Source organism: Humulus lupulus, chromosome 1 (assembly GCF_963169125.1).
Source record: "Humulus lupulus chromosome 1, drHumLupu1.1, whole genome shotgun sequence".
In the NCBI taxonomy this organism is placed as follows: Eukaryota; Viridiplantae; Streptophyta; class Magnoliopsida; order Rosales; family Cannabaceae; genus Humulus; species Humulus lupulus.
Window position 1 is genome coordinate 6,140,386 of NC_084793.1, and position 26,947 is coordinate 6,167,332.

At 34.3% G+C, this 26,947-nt stretch overlaps 1 protein-coding gene across 1 annotated transcript; it reads left to right on the top strand.

The window, feature by feature from the left end:
* Positions 1–14,566: 14,566 nt before the first annotated feature.
* LOC133783888 (uncharacterized) lies at positions 14,567–21,020 on the top strand. The gene is made up of 15 exons (XM_062223493.1): positions 14,567–14,976; positions 15,508–15,669; positions 15,808–15,924; positions 16,008–16,092; positions 16,625–16,733; positions 16,834–16,901; positions 17,031–17,147; positions 17,227–18,281; positions 18,455–18,655; positions 18,746–18,806; positions 19,095–19,208; positions 19,661–19,774; positions 19,882–19,995; positions 20,227–20,288; positions 20,840–21,020. Exons 1-13 carry the CDS (start codon positions 14,888–14,890, stop codon positions 19,948–19,950), a joined length of 2,361 nt encoding a protein of 786 aa, XP_062079477.1. The 5' UTR covers positions 14,567–14,887; the 3' UTR covers positions 19,951–19,995; positions 20,227–20,288; positions 20,840–21,020.
* The last annotated feature ends 5,927 nt before the right edge of the window (positions 21,021–26,947 follow it).

Here is a 26,947-nt window from a genome sequence, read left to right on the forward strand (position 1 = left end):
GTTTTGACCGTCGGTCTACGGTGGATCGTGGTGGGACCACCACCCAACTATGGTAGATGTAGGAACAAGTTATTGGGTTTTGAAGCCCACAACACGAGGAGCACGATGGTGGTGACGGATCGGCAAACGGATGCCCGAGGTGGCCGAATCGCAACTTTGAAGTCGCGGGGTGGCCGAACTTAAATCGAGTGGTTGAGGCGTTTAATCGGCGAGTGAGCTCTAGATTCCCGCGTGGGACGATAGTTCGGAGGCCTCTGAATCCAACGGTCCGGCACGTGGCTAAAAGTGGTGGCCGGAAAGTACTCCTGCGTTGTCAGCAACAGTAGCACGCAGAGAGAGAGAGAGAGAGAGTTTCTGAGGAGAGAGAGAGAGAGGGGCTCGGGTAAAAAGAAAGGCTGAAGCCTTTTCTTTTCTTTTTTATTTTTATTTTTATTTTTTATTTTTTAAAATTACACTTGGACCCAAAATACTAAAATTCTTTTCAAATAAGCCTTTTAGCAAAACTTTCTTAATTTTATAAAAATCCCCAATTAAAATTATATGACATTTGGGTCCAATACTTGACTACTCAAGTTTCTCTCTCTTTAATCTCATTAAAACATAAAATGATATTTTAAACACTATTTTTCCATTACTATTTCTTAAATTTGTAAACTTGTACATTTTATGTATTAAAACTCTGATTTATAATAAAAAAAAATGTATAATGAAAATGTTGGATATTTCAATCAGCCTTTGAGTTTTAGAAGGCTGTAGAATCGTTTAAAAACAGAGCATCATTATCCTCATCTCTCTCCCTCACCGTGCACCATTTCTCTTCCTTCTCCCTTTGGAATTTTGAGAGCCAACTTAAGGTAACAAGCTAGGAAATCAAGGTTTGGGCTTAGGGGCTTGATTCAGCCATTGAAGGGGATTAAAAACCAAGCTTAAGGTAAGGAAATTCAGCCATGAAAGTCTGATTATACTCTGTTTTCTTTTAAGTTTCAGCTTGTGATTTCTTGGTGGTTAGTTGGAATTAATGGAAGTTTGGTTGAGGTTTAACGTGGGTTATGATGTGTGATGGACCCAAAACGGGTATGTTTTAAATATTTATAACTCGCAAGCACACGAATCGTATATGGAATATAGTGTTCGTGTAAGCACGAGATCGAACCCAAAGGAGTTGTCTAAAATTGAAAAGAAAACTATTTTAAATCAAAAGTAATAAATTCTAACCTAGTTCCAAAGATTGATGAGATTTTTTGTATAATAAAAGACAATAATAAAGATATTAAAGACAATATATATAAATAAATAAAAGACAATATATAAACATAAATTAATAATTGTAAACAAGATGGTAAAATAAGATTATTAAGGATTAGAATCCACAAAATGTAAGTTAAATAATATTTATAAGTACATTGATTCCCAAGTTTTAGTGATAGTTAAAATAATTTAAACTATCATTTTCCAAAAAGATTTATAATTTTAAGCACAAATTTCTTATAAAAAGATAGGATTTTTCTTCACTTTTCAAAATTATAATTTCAAAGCATTTAGTGTAAATCAATCTAATGAGATAACAAATAAATCAATGAACATTATTTATAAGGCAAAACATAATATTTTTGTTCTAAGCATGGATGTGTACAATTTAATGACACATCTTACACAAAGAATATTATGTATTTGCACTAATGAAGAACAAATTTTAAATATGTGCTAACAATCCAAAATACATGATATTTAAGATGAAAGAAGATATTTGAAGAAGAAAATTCCATAAACTTTGTTGCACAAAATGGGAAATCAATTTACAAAATAAACACTATCTAGTTACATAATGTTTTATCATCACCTTAATAATCTTAAAAAGATTATAAACTCATAACTAGAATAGTAAATACAAACTAAAAATTACAACATAAATACGAAAATTTGGGGGTTTCTCCTCAAATTTTTCCTCTAAAAATACATAGAAAAAAATAAAAAGAAGATGAAGAGAATTGAGAGGTTTTGAATGTGTAGAAACTTTGTGTAGAGTAACCTCTCCCTCAAATGGACACCCTAACTCCCTTATTTATAGCCAAAAAATGGGAATTAAAATTATCAATTTAAAATAATTAAATTGATTAAATTAATTTAATTAATTATAATATGGCAAATAGGGGTAAATTATAGGGTATAATTATGATGTTTTTGGGTAAAATATGTAGAAAGTGTGGTAAAAAATTGGCATTTTGAGACAAAGGGGACAATGTTTGGCTCAAGAAAATTGGGCATGCATGGTGGCAGGCCTAGGGGCTGCTGGGGCGTGTTGGAGGCTCATGGGCCTATGGCTGGCAGGCGTGGGACTCTGAAGAGGCTGTTGATTGCTTCAGGTTGGTGCTGGATGTGGAGAGAAGCTGGGACATGGTTGATCTTGTGATGCCAGGCGGATTGGCACTTGGCTTCTGCGTGAGGGGCATGTGTAGGTGTGATTGATGAAGGAATGGGCATGGGCTTGCTACTTGGGCCTGGGCAGGTGGGCCTGAATTGCTTGGAAAAATGCCAATTCCCTTTGCTATTCTTCACAAAAATGCCATCTTCTTTCATCATTTTCATTGCTTTTCAAGAGCATAAATTCTCTACAAAATAAATATAAAATAAATCATAATACAATATTTTCAATTATAAAATAAATCAATTTAATTCTTTGAAAATATTAATTATAACTTAATTATATTTTACATTTAAGTTTAATAATACAACATTTTTTTACCACTAATAATTCAAATAATTAACTACAACATTTTACAACAAAATAATTATAAAAACACACAAAAGTATATAAAATCATGATAAGACTAATAAATTCAAAATTACTTAAAAACTTAATAAATCAATTAAAAACTAAAGAATTAAGCAACAATTAGCACATAAAAAGTGGTAAAATAACTCTATTTTGTAGAGTTATCAATGTGGGTGAGTTGTAGATGATGTTTGGTGATTGAATTGGTTTGAAGGTTTGGTTTAGAGGGAAACGCAGGGGAAGAAAATCTTACTGTTGCTGGTTTGCGTAATGTGCCGCGGCCTGAGTGTGCTTCTGGGCAAGATTTTGCCTCTGTCTGAGGGTGAGCCGCGGCATGGCTATGGTGAGCCGCGGCCCATCAGGGCAGATTTTGCCAAAAATAGGTTTTTGACTTGGGGATGCTAGCTTAAGGCCTCGGGGTCGATCCTACTACCCGGTTAAGTGTGGATTGATGTCCCGAAGGCTAAATATTGGTTTGGAAACCTTTGCTTTCATTTTCATTGATGGTATCCTATATTTTTGGTTATGACTAGGTGACCGTTAAAGGACCAAAGGACCTGATCGTTCTCAAAGGTCGTTTCTTTTATTAATTCTCGCTCGAACCCAAGGTAAGAAAACTGCACCCCATATGTGACATGCATGGCTATGATTGATGCATGTTGGATGTTTAAATGTAAACATGGATAGCATAATGAATGCTTCGCAATCTTGCCCATTTGCATATGATTATTGTTGAGGCATGCTGGATGATTAAGTACGATGCATGTGATGCACAAGAAACATGTGATTAGGGCATGCCATGAATGATGAATATGAGATTGGTCAGAGCTTGAGTCTCTGTGTTTGTGCATGATCATAATTATGCTAGCAACTGTTTAGTAAGCATGCTGAATGCCCTGTTCTTGGATGATTGGCATATGATACACATTGATAGCATTGCTTACTTGTGCATGGTACTGACTAATTAGTCAGGTTTGGCAAAGGTGCTAGTATCAACTGTGAAGCTGTGACTTATTAGTCAGGTTCGGCAGTGGTACTGGGCACTGGTCACACAGAGCTGACTCGTTAGTCAGAATTGGCAAAGGTGTTAGCATCAACTGTGAAGCTGTGACTCACTAGTCAAGTTCGGCAGTGGTACTGGGCACTGGTCACATCGTGCTAACTCACTAGTCATGACAACCCTAGAGTGTTTAGTGCAAGCTATGTCGATTGGACCTAATCGACCTTCTGCATTGAATGACTCAAAGAGCATTAATGCAGGACCGACCTCAAGTTCGATGAATATAACACAAGCGTTTATCTAGCCAAAGGCTAGTCATTTAGAGCCAGGGCCAGCGAGCCCCGTGACTGTTAGGTCACATGGCTATGGGTACCGGCCCCTTAGTGACATGCTTGTCAGTCACTCATTTGATAAGAGCCATTGCGGGAAAGCCTAGGTAACAGTGTTGTTACACAGCGATGGGCACTGGGGCCCTAGTGACTTGGTTGTCAGTCACTCAGTATGGTTTACCAGGACCTCAAAGTGATATTCACTCATCTGATCAGAGCTATGAGCTCTGTATGATCATTTTGATCATCATATGCATGGCTTTGGGCACTGAAGCCCCAGTGACTTGCTTGTTGGTCACTCAGCATGGTTTACCAGAACCTGTTGAAGGTTAAAGGCTTACCCAGCAACCAGCCTTCCATTTGAATTAGTGACTTGCTTGTCAGTCACTCAGTATGATTTACCAGAACCTGTTGAAGGTTAGAGGCTTACCCAACAGCCACCCTTCCACTTGAATTAGTGACTCGCTTGTCGGTCACTCAGCATGGTTTACCAGAACCTCAAGTGTTGCGACACTCATCTGATTAGGATTGACTTGATAGTCCTCCAATCAGAAGGCCAGGATTTCTTATCCTAGATACCCCAGCATCTGTTTGAATTCATTTGCATGCTGATTAGAGCTATGATTGCTAGGCATGCCAGATATGATTTGATATCATGATATGACTGTTTATGAGCATATGAGTTTTCTTGCTGGGCTTCAGCTCACGGGTGCTTTGTGGTGCAGGTAAAGGAAAAAGGAAGCTGGACCATCCTTGAGTTGGAGAGCTTAGGTGATGACGTGTACATATGCAGCTGCTCGACCAATACTTGGGCGAGGTTTGAATGTGGAACTAGGGCTGAACCCTGTTTTGCCGCTTAGAACGGCCTGTTGTAAACACTTTCTTGTAATAAACTCTGAAATTATATTTTTGGGATCCCAATGTACACAGTAAACGTTCTAGTGAAACGTTATATCTTAACCAAAGTTTTTAACCCCTAAACCGCTAATCATACTTAGTTACACGTTTATGGCCAAACGACTCGATTAGCGAGTTTAGCACTGTTTGCAATGTGCACTGTAGCGGTCCCTGGAGTTGGGGCGTTACAGGCATACTCTTGTGAATGATGCCACATACACCCAGTGCAACCATGTTTTAAGAAAAGAATGAAACCCGTTAAGATCCCCATGGCTATGTTTTAGGAAAAGAACGAAACCCATTAAGATCCCTATCTCTCATATCAATGGCACTGGTTCAAGACTCAAAGCTTTATTATTCCATTGATACCAACTAAGATTTTTGCATTAAAATAAACAGAGGGTTTCTTTCTTTTCCTGAAACATGACTTGTGCTCTACACTGCAGCCTTGCAACAATTTCCAAAATCTTCATTCAAGAACTTCAGCTTATGATCACAATCATATATAAGATTTTTACAGAGATAATCATTTATCTACATCCACTGTATGTAGCAATGTACATGATTTCAGTAGTACATACCATTAGATAAGGAAATGCAATGAATGAAGTTGGAACCAACAATGAAAATTAGAGTGGAATTTTGCATACCAATACATATGAGATACTGAATATCTTTTTCCCATAACTTAGGCGAAGAGCAAAAACCTAGCTATGTCTTAGTTTACTAGAAGTAGTTCAACGATGGAGTGGAATACCTCGACTGTTTGAGCTTGGAAACGAATCAGTGTGGTGGAGCTCCGTGTCCGTGAAGTAGTCGCCAAAGTGGGAAAGGTCAGCTGAGCCGTGTCCGTGAAGCAGTCGCGTGCGTGGGTCTCGGTCATGCGGCTAGGTCGTGCTACTGCTGCTGCCAAGTTGTCGAGTGATTCTGGTCGGTCCGTTCGTTTGGGCTGGGAGGAGAGTGAAACAGGAGAACAGAGAGGAAGAAGGAGGAAATGAGATGAGAGGCTGAGTGATGAGAGAAGTGAGTATACGATAGAGAGAGAGAAAGAGATTCATTCGGTGTCGTGCCCTAAGTATTTTTTTTAATTTTCAGATTTTTAATTTTTATTTAATAATTTTAATAATTAATAATTATATAATATTATATTATTATATTTATACTGTTCAGTCGATTTCGCCGGTCGGTTCACACCAAATTTTCAAACCGACCGAACAGTGGCGGTTTGCACCGTTAACGGTTTTTTCGGTGTTCAGTTTAATTGGTTTTGGTTTTTTCGGTGTTCGATAGGTCGGTGTACACGGTTTTTTCAGTTTTTCGGATTTTATGCTCAGCCTAATATGTGGCATGTGTGCGATGCTTCATTATTATTTGGTTATGCTAAGGTTACTCAGCACGAGACGATCCTAGGAGGTAAGCTAGTAGGAAGTCACAATGGGATTTATACTTGATTCAAAGTGAGTAAAGGGGTATTTAGTACATTACCGGGATATTGGGTAATGGGAATAAAAATTTGATGATAAATTGGGAGTTAGTAAGATCAGGGGGAAATTCTGGGAGTTTTGACTATTTTACCCCCGGGGGTGTTTTCGGGACCCCGAGCATTAGGATTTGTTTGAGGTTTCTTAAGTTTGAAGTAACCTGTTAAGAAATAAAAAGAACGTTCAGAATGTTCTCTCTCCTTCAAAGTTCCATTTTCGTCTCCCGATCACATTTTCGAAGGAAACTTGAGTTCTAGGACTCGGATTCAAGCGAGGATCGAGGCATCTAGGGAAGATTAGAATCTTATTATCCGGAGGATTTAGTTGGGAAATGACATAATCAGAGGTAATCCAAGTTTTAAGTTCTAAGTTTTTAAGCTTGAATTGGATTTTGTGTTTTGATGAGTTTTTGATGAATTGAAGGTTGAGTTTTGTTGATTTTGGATCATGGGGATGTTTGGGAACTTTGATTTTGGGATTTGGATATGTTTGGGTAGGTTTTTGGAAGGTTTTAAGTGGAAGAAAACGAGGTTTCAACTGGGTTCGTGGTTGGGCCGCGGCCCTGTTCTTGGGCGCCGCGGCCCAGGCTTGACGAAGAAGGAGAAGTTTGCTGATGGGCAATTAGGGCCGCGGCGCAAGGTGGTGCGGTGCGGTGCTAAGTACAGGCAAAGATGGGTTCGACCTCTGTTTGGAGGCGGCCCGCGGCACAGGTTTGGTGTGGGGCCGCGGTGCTAGAGGGTAGTTTTGCCCATATTTGGTTTTTAGTCATATTCGGTGTTTGGTTTTGCCCATATTTGGTGTTGAGTAGGATTCGACGTCCCGGAGGCTAGGTTTGGGTCTGGAAGTATTTATTTACTCATTTTGATGAGGTTTTATATTATGGTTGTGACTAGGTTATCACTAGGGGCTTGGAATCAAGACCGTGCTTGTGGCTCGTTTATTGATAACCTGTGCTTGGACCAAAGGTAAAAAAATTGCACCCAATATGTGATGCATGAGATACATGTGATTAGGGCATGACATGAATATTGAATACGAGATTGATCAGAGCTTGAGTCTCTATAAATGTGCATGATCACAATTATGCTAGTGATTGTTAAGTAAGCATGCTGAATGCCCTACATTTGGATATTTGACATATGATATATGCCTGGTTGCATTGCTTACTTGTGAATGGCACTGACTCATTAGTCAGAATCGGCAATGGTATCAGTATTAACTATGAAGCTTTGTGTAATGCCCTAAAATACCTAATGCGGTTTAATGGTTGGATTGGTAGGCCGGGAGGGCCATAATTGATTTATTATGCCATTAAATTATTATGTGCATGTTTATGTGAATTATATTATAATATGATGTTAAATGCATGCATGCGGGTCCACATTTCATCATAGGGGCGTTTTGGTAATTTGGCTCATTGAAGGCGTAATTGTGTATTTTCATGCATGTTGATGAACTATTGTTGAGGCCACATCATAATGTGGATTTGTTCGAGCCATTCGACATGAGACGATCTTTGAGTGTAAATTAGCGGTTTGGTCATAACGGGAGGCTAGGTTTGGGTCTGGAAGTATTTATTTACTCATTTTGATGAGGTTTTATATTATGGTTGTGACTAGGTTATCACTAGAGGCTTGGAATCAAGACCGTGCTTGTGGCTCGTTTATTGATAACCTGTGCTTGGACCAAAGGTAAAAAAATTGCACCCAATATGTGATGCATGAGATACATATGATTAGGGCATGACATGAATATTGAATACGAGATTGATCAGAGCTTGAGTCTCTATAAATGTGCATGATCACAATTATGCTAGTGATTGTTAAGTAAGCATGCTGAATGCCCTACATTTGGATATTTGACATATGATATATGCCTGGTTGCATTGCTTACTTGTGAATGGCACTGACTCATTAGTCAGAATCGGCAATGGTGTCAGTATTAACTATGAAGCTTTGTGTAATGCCCTAAAATACCTAATGCGGTTTAATGGTTGGATTGGTAGGCCGGGAGGGCCATAATTGATTTATTATGCCATTAAATTATTATGTGCATGTTTATGTGAATTATATTATAATATGATGTTAAATGCATGCATGCGGGTCCACATTTCATCATAGGGGCGTTTTGGTAATTTGGCTCATTGAAGGCGTAATTGTGTATTTTCATGCATGTTGATGAACTATTGTTGAGGCCACATCATAATGTGGATTTGTTCGAGCCATTCGACATGAGACGATCTTTGAGTGTAAATTAGCGGTTTGGTCATAACGGGATTAAGTTCGGGGTTCGGGGTGAGTCTCGGGGTAATTTGGTGATTAGAGCGTTACCAGGAATTAAAGGATAACGAGATATGAATTATTGGTATTTGAGAATGTCGAGAATAGCGGGAATTGGATGGTGTTAATTATGATTAACGAGATAGGTGGAAAATGACAGTTTTACCCTTGGGAGTCTTTAGAAACCTGTATTTGACCTAGAGGCAAAAAGGTCATTTCACCTTAAGATTGATATAAGCCATTGAAGGCTGTGGAACTTAGGCCAAAACAGAGTATCAAAACATTCCTCGTGTACCTTTTTTCTCATTTTTCTTTTGAATTTTTGAGCTGTTCTTTAGGATTCAAGCTAGGGAAGTGGATCTTGAGAGCTTAGGATTGTGTTCCACCATTGAAGATGATCCTAAACTGAGCTTGAGGTAAGGTTCTAGCCATTAAAACTCTAGTTTTGCTCTGTTTTTTGTTTTGGTTTTTAGCTTGGATTTCTAGGTTGGTTGAAGGGAATTGGTGGGAGTTTTTGGCTAGGGTTCTTGGGGTTGTGATGCCTAGGACATGTGTGGTTGGTTTTTGGGTTCATTTGGGACTTAAAATGAGGTTTGGAAGCTTTTGGTTCAGGTTGGAAATGGTGGAGTCGAAGGGGGAAAGTTTCAGGGTGTTTTCTGGCTGAGTGTAGCGCTACAGCGCCCACTGGGGGATTGAATCTATTCACCGTTTGGGTAGAATTCGGGGTCCTGGGAGTGAGGTTTAGGTCAAGACCCTTGCATTGTTCATTTTCAGTAATGGATGTTATAATTGGTTATGACTAGGTAACCGCTAAGGAATCAAAATGTCGATCGTTCTCAAGAGTCGTTCTGTTACTATCTCTCGCTTGAACCAAAGGTAAGAAAATTGCACCCCATATGCGACATGCATGGTTATTCTTGAGGCATGTTGAATGTTTAAATTTGGAGATTGATTGCATATCAATGCTTAACAAATCTTGCTCACTTGTGCATGGTACTGACTAAATAGTCAGAATTGGCAATGGTGTCAGTATTAATTGTGAAACTGTGACTAATTAGTCAAGTTCGGCAGTAGTACTGAGCACTGGTCACATGATATTGACTAACAAGTCCAGAATGGTCTTAACGCGTTTAACGCAAGCCGATAAAGATTAGATCTAATCGACATCTGCATTGAATGACTCAAATGAGCATTAATGCCGGACCGACCTCAAGTTCGATGAAAATTATAAGTGCTTGTCTAGCCTAAGACTAGTCACTTAGAGCTAGGACCAGAGAGCCCCAGTGGCTGTTTAGTCATATGGATGTGGGTGCCAAGCCCGTAGTGACTACCCATCAGTCACTCATTTGATTAGAGCTAGGGCCAGAGAGCCCCAATGACTGTTTAGTCACATGGTTATGGGTAATGAGCCCCGTAGTGACTTGCTCGTCAGTCACTCATCATGGTTTACCAGAACCTCAAGTGTTAAACCACTCATCTGATTAGAGGTTTACGCTCCTTCATGGTTAACGTAACCACAAAGTGATATTCACTCATCTGTTCAAAGTTACAAGCTCTGTATGATTATCATAATAATCATGATAATATTTATATGCAGTAATGAGTTTTCTTTCTGGGATTTGGCTCATGGGTGCTATGTGGTGCATGTAAAGGGAAATAAAAGCTCACCCAGCCTTGAGTGGAGAGCTTAGGTGGTGATGTGTACATATGCGGCTGCTTGACCACCACGGCCAAGGAGTTTCTCAGAGGGACTAGGGGTTAACCCTAATTTTGCCGCTTAGGTCGACGGGTTGTAAATTTTAAACTATAATGACCATTTTGGATTGTAAATAGCTTGTAAATGTTTTTATGGGCCCATGAACAATTTTATGTTTTAAATAAAACATATCATTTCCTTGTGATTGTTTTTCACCTTAACCTATTAATGACACCTAGATGCACGTTTATAACCAAATAACTCGATTAGCGAGTTAAGCATGGTTCAAAGTTCACAGTAACGGTCTTGGAGTAACCAGGGCATTACACTGTGACTTATTAGTCAAGTTCGGCAGTAGTACTGAGCATTGGTCGTATGGTATTGGCTTAAGAGTCAAGAACGGTTTTAGCGTGTTTAACGCAAGCCGAAAAAGATTAGATCTAATCGACATAAGCATTGAATGAATCATCATGAACATTAATGCGTGATCGACCTCAAGTTCGATGAAAATTAAAAGCGCTTGTCTAGTCTAATGACTAGTTACTTAGAGCCAGGGCCAGAAGGCCCAGGTGATTGCATCGTCACATGGCTATGGGCTACACGCCCAACATGGTTATCAGAACCTCAAAGTGTTAATCACTCATCTGATTAGGGCTATAAGCCCCAACATGGTTATCAGAACCTCAAAGTGTTAGTCACTCATCTGATTATGGCTATAAGCCCCAACATGATCATCATAATCTCAAGTGTTAATCACTCATCTGATTAGGGCTATACGCCCTAGCATGGTTATCAGAACCTCAAAGTGTTAATCACTCATCTGAATAGGGCTACAAGCCCCATCATGTTTATCAGAATCTCAAAGTGTTAATCACTCATCTGTATAGAATCGACTTGATAGTCATCCATAGAGGAGGGCAGGGCCCACAACCATCATTATTTGGACTTATTTGCATGTATGAATATGGCTATTATTGCTAGGCATGCTAGTTATGATTTTGTAACATGTTATTACTGTTCATGAGCATATTGAGTTTTCTTGCTGAGCTTCGGCTCATGGGTGCTATGTGGTGCAGGTAAAGGCAAAAGAAAGCTGGACCATCCTTGAGTTGGAGAGCTTAGGTGACGATGTGTACATATGCGGCTGCTCGACCACCACGGTCGAGGGTTTAAAGAGGAACTAGGGTTAAACCCTATTTTGCCGCTTAGGTCGGCTGATTGTAAATATTTTGTTGTAATTCACCTTTAAATTATATTTTTGGGATCCCAATGTATACAGTAAACGTTTTAGTGAAACGTTGTATCTTAACCAAAAAATTTAATCCTAAATTGTTAATCATACTTAGTTACACGATTATGGCCAAATGACACGATTAGCGAGTTTATCACTGTTTAAAATGCACACCGTAACGGTCCCTGGGTAGTAGAGCATTACAACTTGGGAATGCGAATATGTCGATTTACTTGTTGAGCACGAGAAACCTGGTGCATTTTGCACACTTAATGTGCTTCTCTTGCTTTCATTCCTACAAACCATGCTCTTAGCATGCAATTAAGGAAAAACAATGTAGTTAGCTCTCATTAAAAAGCTCTAAACATCCACAGTCGCCTACAAATAGAGCTTAGATCCCATTGTAAAGACACAACTCAACTTGAGCAGTCAAAACACTAACAAACTGTAACTCCAAAGTTAATAACATTGACTCATGTATTAGGTCTTATTAACGACCGAATCACATAAAAATCACCTTGTTTATTTAGTTATTAGCTTTCAAATCTTCTTTTATTTCTTAATGACAAAAAACTATGCCAACATACTTTTGTCCATAATCAAAGTTATAAATCAGAACACAAAGATAACATCACAAAATTAAAATATGTAAACTTCCAAGTTCTTATTCCCATTCATATTCAAGAATGCCAAACTCCAAATTAGAAACTAGACGATGAGGATGGAAAAAACAAAATAAAGCTAGACCCAAAATTGAAAAAACACACATCATGAGATACGAAATCAACACTACAATGGGTTTTTGGTGTTAAATTCAGCGACGATGTTGAGGCCTTCAATAAACAAAGAGTGAAGACAAGGAAGATAAGATGGGGATCTTAGAGAGAGGCCATGAACAACGACAAGAAGATTAAGCGAGTGAGAGTGAAAAATGAAGGTAATGGAAGGTTATGGTTAAGACGAGTAGCATCATAGGCCATTTGTCAATTTGTTATTGGGCCTTACAATTTGATTTATTTTTATGATGTTGTTTAAAGTTAGACGAGTAACATAGATTATAATTTTTCGTATTTTTTTTTATAAATAATTGATCCATTTTTTACTCAGGTCGAACAAGTTTCGCATATTAGGCGGGTTTCGAGTATGGAAGGGCGTGGGTTAGGGTCGGGTCGGGTCGGGTCAGGCTGGGCTGGGTATTGGGCCTGGTTTGCAACTAGGGTTGTTCATCAAACCGCTCACACCGCACTACAATTTACAGTTTGGAACCCTTCGCGGTACGTTTGCATTTTTGCCAAACTGTGTGGTGCGGTTTGCGATTTTGAATTTTATAAATGCGGTTCAAATCGCACCGCATCGTTATATATATATATTTTTTATATATTTCTTTTCAATTTTACCACATTTTAACTTGATGCATATACATTTATATAATACAAAATACACAATATCTAGAAAAATTATTATGTTTCATAGGATGTTAACATGTATTCTACTTCAACCTCAAAATATTCATTCTTAATCAAAAACTTTACTTCTATATTACATTTTTTTATTTGTTATTAGTTTGTTGTATTTTTATTGTTTTGCTAAAAGTTTATTAGTTAGTTGTATATTTATTGTTTTGTTAAACATTTTTTAGTTATGAGCTTTATTATGAATATTTCTTAATTATAATATTTAATTGTTAAATTATTTGGAGATGACCCTGTCCCAAACCCGCCCTGTTTACATTGTAATTTATTTTTTTAATATAAATATTATTAAAAGTATATAATTTTATATAAAAATATATATTTCCTAATAGTATAATTTATTGTTTTTTTAATTATTTTATATTAAAAATGATTGATTATTTTATTTTATCAATTTTAGAAAAAAAATTAAATATTTTTATCAAATGGGTACTCGATGGGGCCTCGACTCTGAGACGGGACGAGGACAGGGGAGCCATCCCCGACTCTGCCCCATTTACATCCCTATGCTTGAGGTAGAGTTGTAAATACGGGCCGAGTTTTTTAGTACGAAACGACACGAAAAAATATGAGCTTAGGCCAGACACGACAAGAATTGAAAATTGGCACGACACGACACAACAAGCCCAAAGGGACGACATGAAAGCACAAACAAACTAGTCAGAAAGCACAACACGATAAAAAACATGATATTTTGACATTAATAATGATAATAAATTTTTATTTGTTAATTATATGTAAACTAAAATGATAATAAAAGTCTATTATTTTTCTCAGTGTTTATAATTTTATAATTATATTAATTTATTTTAAAATTTGTGAGTTAAAATTTTTAGCATCTATTAGTAAGTATTCAAATTATAATAATTATCATTGATATAATTTTGTGTAAAATATTACTGAAAAATATATAAAAATATCTCAAATTATTATTTAAATAAAGAAATGTATTTGGATTGACGCTGAGTCCATAGATTATTAAAGAGGAGGTGGGGGTTCAATTCTCATCCCCATATTTTTTGGTAATAAGGAAAGTGAGCCGACTCGATACGGCACGAAACATGGCACGAAACATGGCACGACATGAGCTGTGCTGGACTTACTCTTTCAAATATAAGTCGGTTCGACCTGACACGAATTTGAATACAAGTCCGACCTAATCCAAATTATTCGGAAGCACGAAAATAAGGGTTGGACCAATCCGACCCACATTTACAGATCTAGATTGAAGTCTATGAGGTCCGAGTTGTGGTTTGAAAAATGACTCAAAATGCATAAGTAGTGCGGTCCCAATAAATTGGCAAAAAATCACCCCCACATAGACCCGCATTTGCAACCCATTTGTAACTTATATGAGTGAATTTTGGTTCAAAGAAAAGAAAGGCCAAGAAAGCCTTGAATAAATTAATTATATTTTAAGGCTTTTGTAGTAGTCTTCTTCCATAATCCATTTCCATCTAGCTTTGGTGGCCGTACAATCCACGAGATCAACGAGAACGACACACAAGGAAGGAAAGGACAAAGGACTCGACTCCTTCTGCTATGATGCCATGAAATGACGACGAAGATGAAGAGAGAGAGTGTGTGAACTACACGCGCAATCAGAGAATCCTCCCTTTTTCTCTTCTTCCTCGATCCACAACTATGAGCCCTAGCCAATTATCATAGATGTTTTCATCTCTTTCCTTCTCTTAGATTCATCGCTGTTTGCTACCCCTCTCAATTCCCGATGGAGCCTCGCTCGAAAATGGCGGGACCCTCGCGACTTCTGGATCGGGACCAAGTTTCGTCCTCGCCCTCCCACAATTCCCGCCATGGGTAAGAAATTATTGACTTCTTTGTTTGATTTCTAAATCTTCGTTTATTTTTCTGGGGTTGTCGAAATTTGATCTGGGATTTTTTTAGGTTTTGTAATTCCATAGCGATGGCTTGAAAAGTGTCTTTGAGAGTTTATTCACAGACAATTGTGAATTCGATTCATTTCTGTGGATTTTTACTTGATCAATCTTCATTGTTTTAGCTTAATTTGTAGTTAGAAATTGCTTATGAACTGAAAATGGTTTTGGGTCATTTTGTAAAACAAATAGAAAGCTAGATCTTATGATGTGCTTGGTTATCTTCGATTATATGTGGTTGTGCTGAATTCGAGTTAGATACCTTTTTTTTTTAATGTCTATTTCAATTAGCAGAGCTACTATGTTTTGGTAAGTTTTGTGTTCATTAGGTTTCTGTATTTTGTTTGGCATGGTATCGAGTGCATAGATAGAAACTGAGGTTGAAGCTTCGTGTTTGGTTGCTTATATCACTAAAAGCTTAGTTCTGATTATTAAAGTTTCCATCATGTGTCAGCGGAAGAAATGTTTTTAACTTGATAGCACGGAGAGAAATTTCTCCAAGAACAAAGCATATTCCTAGAAGGAATTGGGGAGAAGCTTCCAGAAGGAAAGTGGGCTCATCCTCTGGGTCGCATAGCGAAACAGCAAGAGATTCTAAGCGTGGTCTCCTCTCATGGTATTCAAAGTTCCAGTTTCATATAAATATATATTCAATACCTTCCTTTATTTTATTTATTGAGGCATTTCATTTGAGAGTGATTTTTATGTTTGTTTTATGTATTGAAAAATCTCAAGTGTAACATATTGATTTTAGGGTTGAAGCGGAATCACTTCGGCATTTATCGGCCAAATATTGCCCTTTAGTGCCTCCACCGAGGTCAACTATTGCAGCAGCATTTAGTCCAGATGGAGGATCTCTAGCTTCCACACAGTAAATTTCTATTGCACAATTTCAGTTTTAGCTTCTGAGTGCAATTCAAATTGTGTCTGATTTAACTTGCTTCATGCTTGCAGTGGTGACCACACTGTAAAGATAGTTGATTGCCAAACTGGTAGCTGCTTAAAAGTTCTAAGTGGTCATAGAAGGACGCCATGGGTGGTAAGTTTTATTTGTGCAATATGACTATAATTGTCAATTTTTATGCTTTATTATTATTGTTGTTGTTGTTGGCTGTTAGTGTTGTCACGGGGAAAGTTTGCTGAAAAGCTTAGTGCAACTCGTTCCATTTATGCATTGGATATAGCAATCTTGGCTAGGAAATCAACCTACAATAGCAATAGTGAATGCCTAGTTTTAAGTATTTGCATTCAAGTTCAGGCCACCTACGTTCAAATGGATGTGGGCAGGGTGGGAAAAGTAGAATATTTGTGCTTCTTAGTTTTGATATTAGTTCTCTATGCAAAAATAGTTTGATGTAAGTGCACTTTACAAATGACTGAAATGGTACCTGTAATTTATGTTGTTAGGTTTCAACATTTTAAAAGTTGTGCAAGTTGGTAGAATCTCAAACACTTTTTCTCATGCTGGAAGTTTTTTTTGATACTGTATTTGCTAATGTTTTTACTTGTATTCACGAAATAATTGTTCAGGGTTTCTCGGTCATTTTGAAATGCTAATAGGATTTTTACAGGTTAGGTTCCACCCATTGTGTCCAGAAATTCTTGCCAGTGGGAGTTTGGATCACGAAGTTCGCTTATGGGATGCAAACACGTCAGAGTGCATAGGATCTTGCAACTTCTGTAAGTTTTAGCCTTGATGTCATTTTCTGTGGTAAAAACAAAGATTGTCACTACTTCACTTTTCATACTGATTATGTTTGTGGGCTTCTTTTTCTTACAGATCGACCTATTGCATCCATTGCTTTCCATGCCAAAGGGGATCTTCTTGCTGTTGCGTCCGGTCACAAGGTGTTGATTATTTCCTCCAAACTTTTCTTTTTAGCATAAATGCAGTTTCCATTTCACACAGTAAATCATATATATTGCAATTATGGTTTTCTAGATGTTATAGTTTTGACTTGTGAAACATTGTTTCAGTTGTACATATGGAACTATGACAAGAGGCTTCCCCCAAATATTGTACTGAAGACACGGCGTTCCCTTCGAGCTGTTCATTTTCACCCACATGCTGCTCCATTTCTTTTAACAGCTGAGGTGAATTTTCTGAAGTGTGTTTTTATATAGTGGTTTACTCAAAGGATCATGTAGGTTACATTATTGGACTGATATGCAGGTCAATGATCTTGACTCTTCAGATTCACAAATGACAAGAGCAACATCTCTGGGTTACTTACGATATCCTCCCCCTGCTGTTTTTGTGGCAAATTTTCATTCTAGTGACCGTCTCAGTTTTGCTGCTGAATTAGCACCGATGTCCTTACCTTTCTTATCAATGCCATCACTTGTTATGGATGACTCCAGAGGAGAACTACAGCAAAATATCCAGAATATTAGTTCAAATAGCATGCGGGGGGAGTCTTCTGCTTTAAATCAGTTTCAAACAGATGCAAATACAGCAGAACAGTACGACAGTGTAGTGTCTCCTATGGAGACTTTTCCCTTTGTTCCTCCTGGCTCTCACTTTGGGGTTGGAGATATTACAGATAGTTCTTTTCCTAACAATCAAACATCAGATGTCATGGAGAGTGATGAGACACTTTCACTTGGGAGAAGCCGTCGTGGAAGCTTTACTAACCTAGATACAGTAACTGTTAGTGGTGGTAGACAGTCTGAACATAACCAAAATAATCTAGGATTCACTGAGCCTGCACAACTTCATCCAATTTTGCCTAGTGGAGACTATGCTCATTGGGAACTACCTTTTCTGCAAGGATGGCTTATGGGCCAAAGCCAAGCTGGCCTTCCCTCAATAATTTCTCCTAATGGTGGTAATCGTAATTCAGCACAATTGACGGGTTCTACTTCAACATCTCATCTGGCAACTCATAATGTGGAAACAATGGTGGCTTCTTTGGCAATGCCAGGCAGCAGCAGCCTATCTGGGGTTTCAGGAAGATCTACCATGCAAAATCGTTTTTCAAATGTACGCTTCTCTGCACCTGAACCAGGTAATGGTCCTTCCCCAGTTACCCTTCGCGAGGGTGGTGATGCCGAACCCATTATTAATAGAGTCCAGTCAGAACTTGCTACATCATTAGCTGCTGCAGCAGCTGCAGAGTTACCATGCACTGTAAAGCTAAGAGTTTGGGAGCATGATATATTAAATCCTTATTCCACACTAAGTTCTGAAAAGTGCCGCTTAAGCATACCCCATGCAGTTCTCTGCAGGTAAGTCCAAAATTGCTGTAATCATTTAGGCATTTACTTTCTTCATTATGCATTTTAAATGGTTCTGTGTATTAAACGGGGCTTTGTAAAGTGGAATTTGTGTTTGTGCTTACCTCTTTACCTTTTCTGTGTGTTTATATTGTAACTTTTCTTGGCTGCATATGATTTTGCAGTGAAATGGGTGCTCATTTTTCTCCTTGTGGGAGATTTTTAGCTGCCTGTGTTGCATGCATGCTTCCTCACATGGAAGCTGATCCTGGATTGCAAACTGTAGTTCAGCAAGATTCGGGGGCTGCAACTTCTCCAACTCGTCACCCAATCTCAGCTCACCAAGTTATGTATGAACTTCGGATATATTCGCTCGAGGAGAAAACGTAAAGCTTCAACGCCTTTCTTCCCATTTTATGCCTATGAATATTCTTGTGAATGTTTTACTAATATGCTTGATTATTTAACTTGTACAGTTTTGGTTCTGTGCTTGTATCGCGGGCAATCAGGGCTGCTCATTGTTTGACTTCAATTCAGGTTATTTTGACGTGTAAATAGAACTTTGAATCGGTTCTAATTACATACATGTATTTACTGGCATTTTGTTTCACATCATTGTTTACAGCTTATTCATTGATGAATGCTTTCTTACCTCAGTTTGGTGTCTGTTCTGATATCAATTTTGAATGTGTTCTTTTGTTTCTTATAATTGATTTAAATGCAAAAATACATAATCTTTGTTTTTACTGTCATGATTGTAGAATGCTGAAGATGCATAGATTCGTTTTCTTATGTTTTGTTGAACCTGTATATTTGACGTTGCAGTTCTCACCAACTTCTGAACACATACTACTTGCCTATGGCCGACGTCATGGTTCTCTTCTTAAAAGTATAGTCATTGATGGGGAAACAACATTACCTATATATACTGTTCTGGAGGTAAACATTAGTATTCATTGCTTGTGTTCTATCATATTACTGTTCATAGTCCCTCTTTTCTTTTTTTCATTTTCTTATTTTGTTTAAATTCTTATTTCACTCTGTCTCCATACTACCAATACTATGCTAGACCGGAGGCTCTTTATTGGTAAATAATACTTGAGATTTGAGAGGAAAATAAAAAGCATAGATTCACAGACTTACCCTAGAGAAACAAACAAAAATAGAGCTGAAATCGCCAAAATGACCAAACCATCTGCAAGATTAGTTCATCCCATTCAAAAGTGAAGTTTGTAAACAAGTCCATTAGAAAAGAAATAGACTGCTTGATACAGGAGTGAGATGTTCTTAGTTGATTGGTGTTCTCATTATTAACCATGTTATATTTTTATATGATAACTCTTAATTGGCATGTTAACTGTCATTCTTTCTGTTACTTTTCTATCTTTTAGGTTTACAGAGTTGCAGACATGGAACTAGTGAGAGTGCTTCCTAGTGCAGAGGACGAGGTTAATGTTGCTTGCTTTCATCCCTTTGCTGGAGGAGGTCTAGTATATGGAACCAAGGTATTTTGACTCACTAGTTCCATCATAATCTTTTTCACAATTCAGCTGAAAATTTTATGAAGAAACTGACTAAATTCCTAACCATTTTTTTCTTCTGTAAAATGCAGGAAGGGAAGCTTAGGGTCCTCCAGTACAACGGTCCGTATGGCGAACAACATTGCACCAGACCAAATTAGTCCCCTGAGAAAGATGGGGCTATTGTAGTATATAATGACTAAAAGGTACATACATACATACATACAAACACACACCCTTTCTTCATATATGTCCTCTTAATTCCAAACCTTACCAATAATTATTTTCTTTCCTTGTGGCGTTGATGATACCGACTAAAATTCTGATCCAACTATCAAAATTAGACTGCGGCGAAGAAGAATATAAAATTTGCTGTTGCCTTTTGATAATATCTTATATTTCTTACCTGTGTTTTGTTCCTTGGTTGGTGGTTTTAGGTTCAAAATCAAATTTCAATATTGATCTGACTTAACATGAGATGTATAACCGGAGCCAAATGGTATGTTTGCTTTTATACACGCTTGTTATATATAAATAACAATTCTCACACAGTGGCTTCACTTCTAAGCCCTACCAGTGGGGCTTTTCAGTGTTCTCGACCCGTGAATAGTTTTTGACACGATTTTTTTTTATGACCGTGTATATTGTAGTTGTTTAGAGTATTCTTCAAATTTTCGAAAATTTTCGAATAATTTACAGTACCGAAAATTAAAATCAAACATGTTGCTTTCTATGTGTATAAAAAAAATTAATTACACGTGCAACATGTTTGAACTTAGTTTTTGGTACTATAAACTAATCGAAAATTTCTGAAAATTTGCAAGATACTTTAAACAACTACAATATACACGTTCATAAAAAAAAAAAATTGTGCCAAAAGGGTCAAGAACATTAAAGAGTCTCACCGGTAGGGTTTAAAGTGAAGCTATATAGGAGAATTGTCCTATATTTTTATATATATATATATATATAGCGTTTTGTCATAAGAATTCAAAGGTGGTCACTCAATTATATGATGTTAATACTAATAGTGTTATATATTCTCCACAGGAACTACACTGATTGGACCCAATCTGCAAAATTGATGTAACACTTTGTACATTATTATTATTATTATCTTCTCTTGTAGCTGTAACACTAGTTTGCTGTTTTTGTTTTTATTAGCTTTTAACTTGTAATGGAAACTAATTTATGTTTCGTTATAAAAAATTTAAATGTTTCTTTAATCAAAGGTAAATCTAGTCTAGTAATAATCTTTATAGGTCGTGACTTTTATGATTCGTTGAACATTCCAACGTGAATCCAAATACGATTGCCAATCAATTTTGTAAAGATGGGGCATTGATCTTTTGACTTGTTCAATGTTTTTTCTTACTCTAAAAGCAGCCAAGAGCAAAAGCAAACAAATTAAACTTCCCTTTCTCTTGTACATGGAGAGAATCGTCAAAATTCAAGAACAAAGACAATGCTAATAAAAGACATAAGAAAAAAGAATAATAAGATGGTTGCATGTATCGGTCTAATTTAAAAGGGATTATACCTTTTTAGATTTTGCGTTTTGTCTTATTATTTGTTTAGATCCTGTGTTTTGAGAAATTATTTTTTGGATCCTGTCTTTTCTAATATAGTTTATAGAGACTCCTAAATTCAATTTTGATCAAAGTTTTTTGAAATGTTATTCAAAGAACAACTCAAAATAAAAATACAGTCATTCTGCTTAAGAATTGTGTTGTTATACCCAATTTTTTATTCATCAAAATCAGGTTTAGGGGTCTATTTGAATTATTTTACGAAACACAGGGTCTAAAAAATAATTTGTCAAAACACAGAGTCCAAACAGGTAATGAGACAAAACACAGGGTCTAAAAAAGTATAAACCTAATCTAAAATAATGATTAATTTGTGAAAATAGTCTTTTTTTTTAGTTATTTTTCATATAGTTTTGATAATTTTTTTGTAAAATAGTCTTTAACTAAAATTTCGATCAATTAGTCTGAATTTTTCGAACAGCTGTATAGAATGTTAGGATTCATTATGCAAAAAATTATCAAAATTAGGCTAGAGTACAAAATAATTTTTAAAAATAGGTCATTTCACTATTCTTAAATTACTTGTAATATGCTAAGGGACCGGGCTAGAAACGAAACTACATTCAAAGTCTAGATAAATACTTATTTTGCTCTTATTAGTCTTGTACATATTTGTATACTGCTAACCAAAATATTTGATAATCTAATTTGTTTTTCTGCTAACCAGAGTCGAACGATAGCAAAATATAAAAGAGGCATCCAGACAATTTCTTAAATAGAATATATATTTATTTATTTTGTGAATTTAATTTAGAATAATAAATTGACAATGTTAAATTGATATATACATTGAATTTTGGATTTTTTTTTTCGTATAACAAAATATACACAAGGAATTTAATTTTTTTTTTTTGAGACATTGATACATTCAACTAAAATTTAGAATGAATATATTAAATTAATGTTTTATTTTTATACATTTAAATAAACTCTACATCCAATAAACTGTATTTTTTTTGTGAATTAATTCCTATTAAAAATAATTTCAAATTTAAAACCCCTTCAATTCATCAAAAGTTTGAGTTCCCTCTACCCCATAATCACCGTTCTGGATTTCTTTGTTAATATTTTTTTATTGGGGAACATCTTGTAAGTACAAATAATTTCAGGCTTTTTGTTATTAAAAAAATAGATTATTTAGGAAAAATTACCACGGAGATGAGAATTTTCTCCACACAGGGCCCGCCCCATTCCCTGCATAAACAAGTAATGTGGTGGGGAGATGGGTCATTTTCTATCCCCGAATGTTAAGTGGTGTTAAGATAAGGATAACACTCATTGTCCCAACGGGATTCCGTTTAATTTTTTATTTATTTTACATGTTTCTTTATGTGATTTTGTAACATATTATTAAATTTTCAAATATTTTTAATTTTATTTTGGACAATATTTAACACATTGAGCTATTATTAATATAGTATATATTATTTTTTTTAGGTATTCAGCTTTTTTTTTATTAATAGGTACTCATGGGGATTCTCTACCCTAACGGGGATTCCTTACCCTGACCCCGACGGGAAATATGCAGAGATGGGACGGTAACAGGGATTAAAACGGTTAGCGGCAAAGACAGAGCACATGGTGATGTGTGTAGGCTCTAGCCTACATTGGAGTTCAATAAATATAGTTTTTAGTTTAGTCTAACAGTAAATGCACTTGGTGTGTAATGGTAATTTTCCATCCCTACATCCTTATTTTTTAAAATATTATATTGATTTAGAGGGAAAAAAAGTCTAGGGTTCAGACCCATGTCTTCGAAGAAAAATAAGGCTCACTCATCAATTAAGCTAGCACTTACGTGCATTTGTTATCTAAAACATTTATTTATTATTCATTAAAAAACAGAAAATAATCATTAAATACCAACTATTTTTTTTTTTTTAAAAAAAGTCAATTATCAAGCCCTCATTGAAAATAATTTATGGCTTGGTCACTGGTTAGGGGAGATGGGAACGGGGAGCACCCCTGCCAATTATCCGCCTCGTTTCCATCCACCTAAGCCAATAACAAATGTTTATATAGTTGTTACATTATTATGTATAGATGAAGATGAAAAATTGAGAATTAAATTGGGTAATGATTTAGTATATGACTATGTTTGTTGATCCATTTATAAATATGATTTATGATATTAATGATATAGTTTGTCGATATGATTTTTTAAATTAGTTGATTTATTAATATGATCATAATTTTGTTGTGTCAAGACAAACTTATGGTGAATATTTAGTAAATCCAAACATGTTTTAATTTTAAACACAATATTTAAATTTATTAATTTCGTATAAATTTTAAATCACGTGTGATATGATCTATATCCTTAGTTAGTTTGTTAATTTTTTAAAAAATACTAGACATTTCTATATATTTAAATTTTAAGAGTAAATTTTTTAGATGATCAAATTGAGTATGCTTAGGGGTGTTTAAATTCTATCTAATCCAAATCAATATTAACAATCTAATCTAATCTAATCAAATTTGTAAAAATGTAAATATTTGCATTTGTGCACATTTAATTGAAAATTTAAAATCTACACTAGTGCTCTTAAAATGTACTTTCTATGATGAAAGTAACCAACCTTATATTAATATATGCAATTGATATTTTAAATATATATTTAAATATTTGCTTTAAAAGTAAATAGAAGTATAGTATATAAAATTATCCCAATTAAATTATTTTGAAAAATTAAAAGAAAAACTTAAATATAATTCATTCTAAAACTTATCTTGATATGCAAAATAAATAAAAAAAAGAAACAAATTGAACAGTAAATGTTATACTTTATTTTATTATTTAATTGTTTTATTGATTTTGTTGATGAAATAAATTATTATATGTTTAAGTGATAAAATATTAAAACTAATAAATAATTATCACAATAAATTCAAGAAAATACTAATCAAATCTTAATTTAATTTAAACTTTAAACATGATAAAATGATATTTTTGAGCACTAATCAAAGGTGAATTGAATTGTTTACATATTTTAAAATGTGATATTAATCCACCGAAAACCACCAAATACGAAACAAAAACATGAATACCTTTCCATTGTCAAAAAAAAAAAAAAAACATGAATACCTTTTCATTGTTTACTTTTCTTTTCTGACTAAGAAAAGTAATAATTTAATAAATGAGAAGTTTTGAGAATTTTTTGAGTAGAACACATAGATAGTTATGTACTTTATAATTTATTTCCGCCATCACCGCTAACAAAGACATTTTATTACAGCTAACTTCAACCAAACACTGCACTTGATCACTTTTTTCAAACAATAACATTTTAGTATAATAATAAATAGAAAACTATGCATATATATATATATATTATGGGAGCGACTACAATGCATCCCATTTTTTTTAATATTGGTGCATTATTTTTCTATTTCGGCACCTGAATATTTATAATTCCAAAAAAATTTATATAATGATGTACATTATAGCTATCTAGAACATCCTACAAATTTTCAAGAAATTCATAATAAATTATGGTACCGAAACAGAGTCTAAACTGTCTGTTGCACGCGTGCCTATTTTTTTGTGTACGCATGTAAAATTTGACAGTTTGAACTCTGTTTTCGGTTTCGTAAACTATTCAGAATTTCTTGAAAATTTGCAGGATATTCTAAATACCTACAATGTACATCATCGTATAAAAAAAATTGGGATTATATCTATCCAGGTACCGAAATAGAAAAATGATGCACCAGTGTTGCAAAAAAAAAAAAAAGATGCATTGTAGTCGTTCCCTATATATTATATCTCTTATCTCTTCTGTATAAAAAGTGTGTAGATAACGAAAATTATTGATTTTAACGATTTTTTATTTTTTTTTCCTTTAACTATATAACGAAATATTCTTATATTTAACCGAATATTATATTTAACGATACATTGTAAACATGATTTAAATTTAGATAAAATTAAACAAATTAAAAATAAGATATTTTACAATGATAGTTATTTAAAAATAATAAATCCATAGGTTTTATAACTTAAATAAAATTTAATTAAACTTAAATTTCACGTATTATAATAATATCATATTAAATATATAATATAATATAATTTACTATCAACTAGAAAATAAATTTAAAATACACGTATAATATTAATATTATATTAAATATATAATATATAATATTTTGTTGTTACTGCCAAATTAAAAAACTAGAACAAACATAAACTTAAAAATAATTAATTAATTAAAATATGATATTTTTAAGATATTTTATGATAATTTAAATAATTAAATCATATTTATTTAAAAATAATAATGACATACATATCATTTTTTATCTTATAAATTTGTGTGATAGTTTGTTTTTTATCAAGTGATTTGAGCTATTTTTCTTTATCAAATTCACCAAAGAACATTGTGAGATACATTAAAAACTAAAAATAGTTGATCCGTGTTCTGTCTACACTATGAATTTTTCTATTCTTAGTTTATTTGTATTATTAATTTATTTTTAAATATTATTGTAATTTATATATATGTCATGTAAATATATATATACTAGGTAGAAGTAATGTGCAAATGCATGTTTACTTAGTTTTAAAGTTATAAACATTGTCTATAATTTTAATAAAAAGTGGTTCACTGTTTTTTTAAAATATATATATATATATAATAGAATAAATTATATATATAAATAATCTCTACATATATGACATCTAAACATAACGTTGACATAGATATATACATTTACATGACTACATGACATATATATAAAATACAATAATATTTAAAAAGAAATTAATAATTAAAATAAAATAAGAATAGAAAAAAATCATAGTGTAGACAGTAGTATACCTGCATCAACTATTTTTAGATTTTAATGTATCTCACAATGTCCTTTGGTGAATTTGATGAAAAAAAAAACTCAAATCACTTGATAAAATACAAACTATCATACAAATTTATAAGATAAAAAAATGATATGTATGTCTTTATTATTTTTAAATAAATATGATTTAATTATTTAAATTATCATAAAATATCTTACAAATATTATATTTTAATTTATTTATTCTTGTTTAAGTTTATGTTTGTTCTAGTTTTTTAATTCGGCAGTGACAACAAAATATAATATATTATATATTTTATATAATATTAAGTTTAAGTTTAATTAAATTTTATTTAAGTTATTAAATATATGACTTTATTATTTTTAAATAATTATTATTGTAAAATATCTAAAAAATATTCTATTTTAATTTGTTTAATTATTTATTTTATTTAAGTTTAAGTCATGTTTATAATCTACGGTTAAATATAAGAATATTCTGTTAAAGTTAACAAAAAAAAAATAAAAAACCATTAAAACCAATAATTTCCGTTATCTACATACTTTTTATATAAAACAGATGTCAATGTTATGTTTAAAAGTCATATATGTAGAGAATATTGATATAAATATTTATATATATTATAAAACTATAATTCATTCTATTATATATTTTTTTATAAAAAAATTGTGAACTAATTTTTATTAAAATTATAGACAATATTTATAATTTTAAAACTAATTAAACATTACTTCTACCTAGTATATTTATATA

Coding starts and splice junctions, on each gene's coding strand:
- LOC133783888 (XM_062223493.1), top strand. CDS start 14,888: ATGGAGCCTCGCTCGAAAATGGCGGGACCCTCGCGACTTCTGGATCGG. Junction 14,977..15,507: donor TCCCACAATTCCCGCCATGG/GTAAGAAATTAT, acceptor ATCATGTGTCAG/CGGAAGAAATGTTTTTAACT. Junction 15,670..15,807: donor AAGCGTGGTCTCCTCTCATG/GTATTCAAAGTT, acceptor TATTGATTTTAG/GGTTGAAGCGGAATCACTTC.